The following is an 8,993-nucleotide window of genomic DNA, read 5'->3' as shown; positions in this document are numbered from 1 at the left end:
CCAGTTTTGTTGCTGAATTCCTAGTATGTCTGTTTTACTCTAAACAAAGCAAATTCAGCCTGAGCTGAGGTTAATGTATTTATTTCATATCTTGGAGTTTATCAGAAGAGGGAGAATCAGCATAGCTGAGAGAATAGCCTCCTTCAGCTATCAGCATAGCTGCCTCCTTGAGCCTTTACATTAAATTCACCAGCTCACCCTGCCTATCTCTCTTTTTATGAAAGAAGTAGGATGATATTCTTCCCCTTAAGTATGCCTTGAAAGTGTCCAGTGAGATTGCTTGGGAGTTCAAAGGGTTGTCACTGGTCTCAAAGAAAAATTGTGTTTCTTCCTCCACAAAGTTTTTTAAAATTGTCTCTCTACTAGTAAAGAGGAGTTTAACCTCCATCTTCTGGAAGCCCCTATATTTCAGGAGATGAGTAGCAACCACCACAGGTGCGTGATCAAAGATCATAATAGGTGTTGTTTCATTAATAATGAAATATCAAGCCACCTGATACCAAAAAAAATTCCCACTGTGATTATAGGGAATGCAGGGGTGAGAAAAAGGGGAATTGTTTCTACCTTGAGGGTGCTGCCGCCTCCACGTGTCCTTTCAGCCCCGTTCTTCCATCTGGGCAGTAATGGTCTGCCTCACTGAGGACCAGGAACGGTGGAGTCTGCTCAATCTGTCCAAAAGCAGGTCTAACATTTCACTGAAGTCCCTTGATATAATCTGGTTTCCTAGAGAGGAGTCAATCTCAAAATAATTGATTGAAAAAGGAGGAATCATCTTTGTTGGGGGCATAGAGTTAACAAAAGTGTGCGTAACATGGGAGATGCCAGCATTAACAATTAAGAGCTCTCCTTCCATGTCTTTATCAGTTGATAGGATTTATGGGTTCAATTTTTTATTGAACTGGATTGACGCCTCCCTAGACATGGCTGGGTAATTACTAAAAAAAAAGCCTCAGATTCAATGAGGTGGAGTTTCTGGAGGACTGTTAGATCAGCTTTCAACTTTCTTAAGTGAGACTTTTTTTTCTCCTCTGTTTGATAGGATTACAGTGACCCAAGGGCAGAGGAGCACATATGGGTTCAGGGATCCCTGGGGTTTACCAAAAAGGGATCATGAAAGGTCTCTACTGAAAGCCTGTTTCACACTGGTCATCGTGATTGTGAGATGTACGTACAGAGAATATCTGAGGGGTTATGTATCTATGCTGAAAATTATGCTCACGAGGCCTTGTAGTCAAAGGCAGGTCACTCAAAGATAGCATGCCTTGAGACATACTTCTCCAGACAGGGAGGTGGGAGACAATTATATCCCTGGTGGACCATTCTGTGTCTTACAGCAGAAGTCTATAAGCATACTGAGTCAAGTGTCAATGAAGAGCTTACAGGGACTTCAGAAGGAAATTAACAGGAGGAGTTACACAGTGTGGGAGATTGATAGGTCTGGGTCTGGTATATCTGTGGTGCAGACAGACAGCTGAGCTACCTTCAGCTTGTGAAGACAAACCTGCTGCAAGCTTGATCTTACGAAAGGGGAATGGATATCAGCATTATTCTGGTACATTTAAACAGTCAAAAAATTTATTGATTGTCCGGCCAACATTTTAAAAATATAGTAAACTTGATTAAAAAAAATCCTCGGTATTCAATTATACAATAATATACACTCTTTTGCAAATACAACTTTTAGCTCTTAAACACATTTGTGCATTGATGTGCTAGAGATAATGTTTTCAAGTTTCACCTAATTCTTCCTTGGCTTTATTTGAAAACTGTATACAAAACAGTCATTAAAGCCAAGAAATGCAAAGTAGGTTTTACTGCTGCTGAAATGGTTTCAAAATCTGGATAAAGAGGTTTGGTAGGGCACGAAGCATCTCTTGCTATGGTGGAGACCTCTGAGAAAACAAAGTCATATTTCAAAGCACTGAAGTTTTCAGGACCATTTGGTACTAGCAGTGTCTTTAGTATTGATCCAGATCCGGGTGCTGTAGCCTAAGGACAAACAAGAAAATGTTCTTACTAGCTTGTTTAACATGCTAGCTCTAGTCATTTTAGTTACATAATTTACTTTACAAATATTGTAGAGTGCTTCTTTGCATCTAATGCAGAGATTAGATGTAGCGCTCCTCCTGCATAAATTAGTTAGGTAGATTGTGAAAGTAAAGATAAAAGTAAAGTATAGAGTGAACATTAAATGAGAAGGGTGAGAAATATTTTACTTATGTTTAAGTCTAATTGCAATAACATAGATAACAGAGGAGAAAACATACTAGGTATTCTTGGCAACTTTTTCACAGAGAACAAAAGGGATTTAGTTACTTTTGCTTTAGCTGGTTTATTGGCTAATGATGAATGAACAATGAACTATTGGATGACTCAAATTATCAGAGCAAAAGAAGAATATTTTGTTTGATTAAGAGGCTAGGAACGAGTAAAGTGCTGGGTAGAACTCAGAATGTGTTTGTCCATATTGGATGGAAATATCCACAGGGAATAATAACTATATTACCATGACCTCTGACATCAATTAGGATTTCTCCTTGCTGCTTGTTGCATGTATTAACATTTAGATGGGAGTCTCTGCCTTGCATAGGCCAAACAACTAGAGTCAACAACTGTCATTCACTTTGCTGGCTGTAGGTTGGGAAGTGTATTTATTTATTTTTTTTAAATGAGATTCTATTCTTCTGAAAAGTGACTGTATAAAAATGGCAGCTTCTTACTCAGTCAATCCCCTCGCAAAAGGTGCAGAGTCATATCTGTTAACTTAAGTGATGTGTTTACTCTTGTAGCTCTGCGGAGTCAACACAGCTAAGATTGAGTGAGCAGTGGATTTTATTCTATCTTGTAAATTAACAGAAATGTGTATTAAGTTACAATTAGTTAAATCTATGAAACTCTTTTGAAGAGCTGAGTGATGCTGTCAAAGGCCTAAGTTGGCCTGCAAAATCTGTGAGTTGCAGTGACGCATTAGAAGGAAAAACCCAGCTTCACTTTGATCCCCAATATAAGTTTACAGGGCTGGTAGGTAGGAAAAAAATCTCATCACTTGTAAACAGACATCTGATGCGAAAATCCACTGAAGCAATAAGTAAGGCTACGATTTTGTCACGGAAGTCATGGAATCTGTGGCTTCTAGTGACCTTCGTGACTTCAGCCTGCGGTGGTTGGGAGCTGCAGGGTCCCCCGCCTCCTCCGGGGGCAGGGAGCTGCAGGGGTAACCCCAGCGGCCCCCAGAGCTCCCAGTCATCACAGGTGGCGGGGGAACCCCCACAGCTCGTGGCTGCCACTGCCGGGGGTACCTTGCAGTCCTGGCCCCCATGGGCAGCGGAGGACCCCCAGAGCTGTGGGTAGCAGGGGTACCCCGCAGCCCCCAGCTGCTGCAGGCAGCTCCTAGCCCCTGCGCAGCTGCTCCGCTTGAGGCCGTGTGGGGACCTGCAGATCCCCATTTTGTCAGGTATATTTTTTAGTAAAAGTCACAGATAGGTCACGGGCTTCTATGAATTTTTCTCTTTTGCCTGTGACCTGTCTGTGACTTTTACTAAAAATATCCATGACACAATCTTAGCCTTAGCAATAAGCATAGAACCCCAAAATAGCATTTTTACAGTCACTTTTCAGAGTAAGGCTGGCCTTTAAGAATTTCAAATTTATGAAACTGATGCAAAGACCAAGTATTAGAAAGAGAACTCTAAGATGCAACTCTTCCATCTTAAATCAAGCAAGTTACTTTCTATACAGTGTGCAACATCCCTGGAGGTGGAAGCAGAAGTCCTGCAAAGGGACTTCCACAGGTTGTGGGAGAGGTAGTATAGAAGGGAGCCCCCACTTTTCCCCTTCCACAGCCCTCTGTCTCGTTCTACTGAATATTGCTGTTCTCTGCCAGTACATGTAAAGTTGCCATCCAGTCTCTAGTTATTTAGGCTAGTCCCAGAGCAGCAATTTCCAAGATCTGTTCCCTTATCAACCACAATGACTTCTTTGATTATGGCCACAGAAATCCTGAGATCCCTGCAAAAAATTACCATTTAGAATGCAGTATCTTAAGTTATCAGCACTACTGGGATTTGACTGATTAAGACAAATCTGCCACTAGTTGAAGGCCTGTCATGTTACCACCTAGATATTAGGCTTTAGAAAATGCTGATAGTTTGTCCAACTTTGCACTCTTTTTAGAAAACAGGATTTTCTGTATTCATTTTTCTCATTCAAGTGGGCAAATATGGCTCTGCATACACAATGAGCGGCCATTTTTTTATATAGTCCCTTTTCAGAGCAGCACTATGCCTCCACTGGAAACATTCGAAATAGGCAGGCTTGACTGCATTTTTTATATTTTGATATTTTCGATGGATACTATGGATGTTTTGTTTTTTTTAAGTATTTTTTTAGATTTGACAAATTGTCAACATGTCAAAACACAGAAAGTAAATATCCTTAAATCAAGCTCTAATAATTTCTTAAGCAACATTTTTCTTACTTTGCCTCTCAATTTTGATTATCCTGAATGGAAATAGTTTTGGTTGGGGTGGTATGTGTATGATGAAATCAACATTTATGGACACTTATCCAATAAAAATCTAATCCTGCTCACCCTAAAAATATGCAACTACTATTTAAAAGGCCTCTGAATGAAAGAGATTTTGTTCTGTCATGCCAGTCCTTGCCATTCCCCCTCCCCATGTACTGTGTCCACATGAGGCCTTTCGTACTTCTCGCCTGCTCACTTTTCAATAAGTAATGGGTATTGCTAAATGCTAAATAGATGAATATTGATTGATGATGTTACCAAGAGGTGAATGGCTGTTCTCAGCAGTTGGGGGAACCCCCTGCCCTGTGTCGACACTGTACATTTATTTTATTAAAACAAAACAAAAATCCAAACCCCAACACCTTAATTTTATAGGCTCCTGTCTCTGGCAATTTCAAGAACTCTCTGAACATAATTTAGAAACGAAGGTTTAGCAGAGTAGTCATCTTACATTAAGCACATAGCTTCCAGGCAGGAGGAGAAGGTAATATTCTCCATGTTGATTGGTTCTATAGGGACAGATATGTTCCCTTCCTTTGGCTTCCACTATTACATTTGGTATAGGCTGTCCATGCCTGTCAAGAACTTGACCTTTGATACCTATGAGGCAGGGAGAGAGTATGTAAATGTGACTGTTGGTTTCATTTTCTGGTCTGGAAAAGCCAGTTTTTTCATCATTCATTGCAGCAGAGGCTTGTTTCAGTCATTTCCTCCCCAAACTAGACAATAGAGCCAGTCTCCTACATATTGCTAACGAAAATAAGTAGCAGCAGCACAAAATTCTTAGTTCTTAATCATTTACCTTCCCATCAAGTTAAAATGCAGCCGTGTCGGCTTTTCCATCTCATTCTCTAAAGGTACAATTTCGTAGTTTACATTGATGTTGCTGCATGTGTTCTCTACAAAAGAACTTACTTAAATCTCTTTTATGCTGTTGAATTTATTTACCTAGCTTAAAACAAAAACTCATTTACCCTGTTGGTGTAGTCAAACATTGCTTCTCGACTAGTGTTTCAAAAAGGCAGAGTAGTTGTATATTTACTTATATTTTAGTCTTCCCAAATCTTCTAACACACCAGATTTCCAAGAATGAGTGGTTTTGTTAACTGACTTATCTGCAACAGCTATTTGAGACAATATTGATGAAGTGTGTTAGCTCAGTTTCTGCTATTTTATTCAGTATATTTAATTAAATGTATAATTTTGGCTCAGTAGCAACCTTGCCACTGTGTAAAGGTTGTGGGTTCAGATCCACGTACCCCAGCCCATATTATTGTTGGTTTTTTTTTTTTTTTTTTACTTGTTCGATGAAACCCACAGGTTGATAAACCTTACTCTAATGTTTAAACAGTGCTGTATTAAATCCAGATTTCATTGTATATGTGAGATATTCTTTTGGAGGACAATCTGTTAAAATTAATTAGTAAAGTCTAGCCTATCAACCACATTTGAATAATCAAGGATCATGGGCAAAAGGCTAATGTGTATCTCTTGCTCCAAATTACTGCAACAATAAATAACCCTACCACCACCTGTTATAGGCCTGGTCTACACTACGAATTTATGTCGGATTTAGCAGTGTTAAATTGGATTAACCCTGCACCCTTCCACACAACGAAGCCACTTTTTTTGACATTAAGGGGTCTTAAAACTGATTTCTGTACTCCTGCTTCTCAGGCAAAAGATGTCTCCTGTGTCTTGGGTTACATATGTGCAGACAGCTGGGCAGCCTCCCCTGCCCCAAGGGTCTCAGCAAAAATCACACCCCCAATTCCCACCACCGAAATATTGGTGCAGTACACAGGGAAACAGAGGTACCCACAGTATTAGTATAGGACAGTAAGACTCACATGCAACATAAGATGAATAAAACCCCACTTCGTCACACCTTGTAACCCTGTTATCCTCTCGGTGCTTATAAACTGGTTTGATAATTTGTTCCAATATCTTCCCAGGTATGAAGATTAGGCGGACTGGCCTATAATTTCCCAGGTCCTCATTGTTGCCCTTTCTAAAGATAGGTACTATGTTTAGTCTCCCTTCTCCAGTCCTTCAGGAGTTCTTAATGATAATTGCTAATGGTCTGAGCTTGCTTCAGCTCGTTCCTTAATTACCCTAGGATGAATTTCATCTGGCTCTGCCAATTTGAATACATCTAATTTATCTAAATATTCTTTAACCTGTTGTTTCCCTATTTTGGCTTGCGTTTCCTTCTCCCCCACCAACGTTGTTAATAGTAATTGTGTTCAATATCTAGTCATCATTAACCTTCCTAGTGAAGACTGAATGAAACGTAATAGTCATCAAACAGTCTTCTTGATGTCATCCGTTATAAGCGGTCCTTCCTCGCTAAGTAGAGGAGCTACACTTTCCTTTGTCTTTCTCTTGCTCCTACTGTATTTAAAGAACCTCTTCTTATTGCCTTTTATGTCGCTTGCTAGGTGTAATTCGTTTTGTGCCGTAGCCTTTCTGATTTTTCTCCCTATATACCTATGCTATTCTTTTGTACTCCCCTTTAGCAATTTGTCCATATCTCCACTTTTGCAAGATTCCTTTTTGATTTTCAGGTCATTAAAGAGCTTCTGATGAATCCATATTGACCTCTTACTATTCTTATCTGTCCTTCACATAGGGACAGTTTGCAGTGGGGCATTTAATATTGTGTTCTTGGGAAACTGCCAGCTGTCCTGAACTCTCCTTTATCCCTTAGATTTTCTTCCTGTGGGACTTTACCTACCAGTTTTTGAAGTCTGCTTTTTTTGGAAGTCCATTCTCCTTATTCTGCTGCTCTCACTCCTTCCTTTCCTTAGAATTGTGAAATCTGTCATTTCATGATCACTTTCACCCAAATGGCCTTCCCTCTTCAGATTTACAACCAATTCTTCCCTGTTGGTCAGTCTAAAATGGCTATCCCCCGGTTACTTCCTCCGCTTTCTGAAACAAAAAATTGTCCCCAATATATTCCAAGAACTTATTGGAAATTTTGTGTTTTGCTATATTAATTTTCCAATAGATATCTGGGAAGTTAGTCTCCCATTACTACCCCATCTTGTGTTTTGGGTATTTCTGTTGTTTGCTCAAGAAATACCTCCTCCACTTCTTCCTGATTTGGTGCTCTAGAGTCGACCCCTACCATGATATCATGCCGATTTCTTCCCTTTTTTCTTTACCCAAAGACTTTCAACTGATCTGACTCTTCCTCCTTCTGGTCCCCAGAACAGTTATACCAGTTCAAATTATGTATGTACAGTCCCATTTCAGACAGAGGTGCAGTATAAAATAGGGCCATCCAAACTTTTACTCAGCTGAGGGACCACAATAAGAATGGCTGCAGCTTTCAGTTAGGCAAATTTCAGGCCCTTTCATCTTTAATATGAGAAGCATGGCCAGTGGATAGAAGATAAGAACGACCATACTGGGTCAGACCAAAGGTCCATCTAGCCCAGTATCCTGTCTTCTGACAGGGGCCAATGCCAGATGCCCCAGAGGGAGTGAACAGAACAGGTAATCATCAAGTGATCCATCCCGTCGCTGATTCCCAGCTTCTGGCAAACAGAGGCTAGGGATACCATCCCTGCCCATCCTGAATAATAGCCATTGATGGACCTATCCTCCATGAATTTAACTACCGGTAGTTTTTTTTTTTTTTTTCAACCCTGTTATAGTCTGGTATCCTCTGGCAAAGAGTTCCACAGGTTAACTGTGCATTGTGTGAAGAAATACTTCCTTTTGTTTGTTTTAAACCTGCTGTCTATTAATTTCATTTGGTGCCCCCTAGTTCTTGTGTTATGAGAAGGAGTAAATAACACTTCCTTATTTACTTTCTCCACATCAGTCATGATTTTATAGACCTCTATCATATTCCGCCTTAGTCGTCTCTTTTCCACGCTGAAAAGTCCCCGTCCTATTAATCTCTCCTCATATGGAAACTGTTCCATATCCCTAATCATTTTGGTTGCCCTTTCCTGAACCTTTTCCGGTTCCAATTGATACCACAAGTCCTGGCCTGCAATTCTTTATTAACATCTAAAGGCACATCTACACAGAGGTTTTTTGGGAATATGTTTTTGTATATAAACTTTGGCAGAATAACAAACCCAAAATAAGGACCTATGCTGAGACTGCTAGTTGCTGCAAGGTATTCTTGCATATGAAATATTACTACACTGTAGAACCCTGTGGGCTTCCCCTCATGTTCCACTGATAAATTATGTAAGGGAAGAAAACCCATTTTGGCCATCTACCACACTGCTTATGTTTTTCCTTGAAAGCAAAATATCTGTAGGCACCTAACTTTTTTTTTTTAAACTATTCAGAAAGCGAAGATTACTTAGGCCTGTATTTTGCAACCTTTTTGATACTAGGGAGCAACTTACTGCCTTCCTAAACTTTGTTAGGGCGATCTCAGGGACCGATGCCGGTCAACAAGACCAGTCATTGAGAAACAATGACTTAGACTATGTCT

At 40.1% G+C, this 8,993-nt stretch overlaps 1 protein-coding gene across 3 annotated transcripts in view; it reads right to left on the bottom strand.

Moving 5' to 3' along the window:
- Positions 1-1,590: 1,590 nt before the first annotated feature.
- The window catches only part of CPM (carboxypeptidase M), a 65,974-nt gene continuing 58,571 nt past the window's right edge, over positions 1,591-8,993 (bottom strand). Inside the window, exons 8-9 of one of the 3 annotated variants that reach the window (XM_074942077.1) lie at positions 4,980-5,128; positions 1,591-1,989 (exon numbers count right to left, since the gene is read on the bottom strand). In XM_074942077.1, coding sequence (XP_074798178.1) covers positions 1,756-1,989; positions 4,980-5,128 — 383 coding nt within the window. In that variant the 3' untranslated portion in view covers positions 1,591-1,755. Of the gene's footprint in view, positions 1,990-4,979; positions 5,129-6,724; positions 7,463-8,993 lie in introns of those variants that run through there. The other 2 variants (XM_074942078.1, XM_074942079.1) reach the window with 2 other exon arrangements.

This window comes from Natator depressus, chromosome 1 (genome assembly GCF_965152275.1).
Source record: "Natator depressus isolate rNatDep1 chromosome 1, rNatDep2.hap1, whole genome shotgun sequence".
Taxonomy (NCBI): domain Eukaryota; kingdom Metazoa; phylum Chordata; order Testudines; family Cheloniidae; genus Natator; species Natator depressus.
Note: the sequence above shows the minus strand (reverse complement) of the source record. Positions and strands in the feature narration are given on the sequence as shown.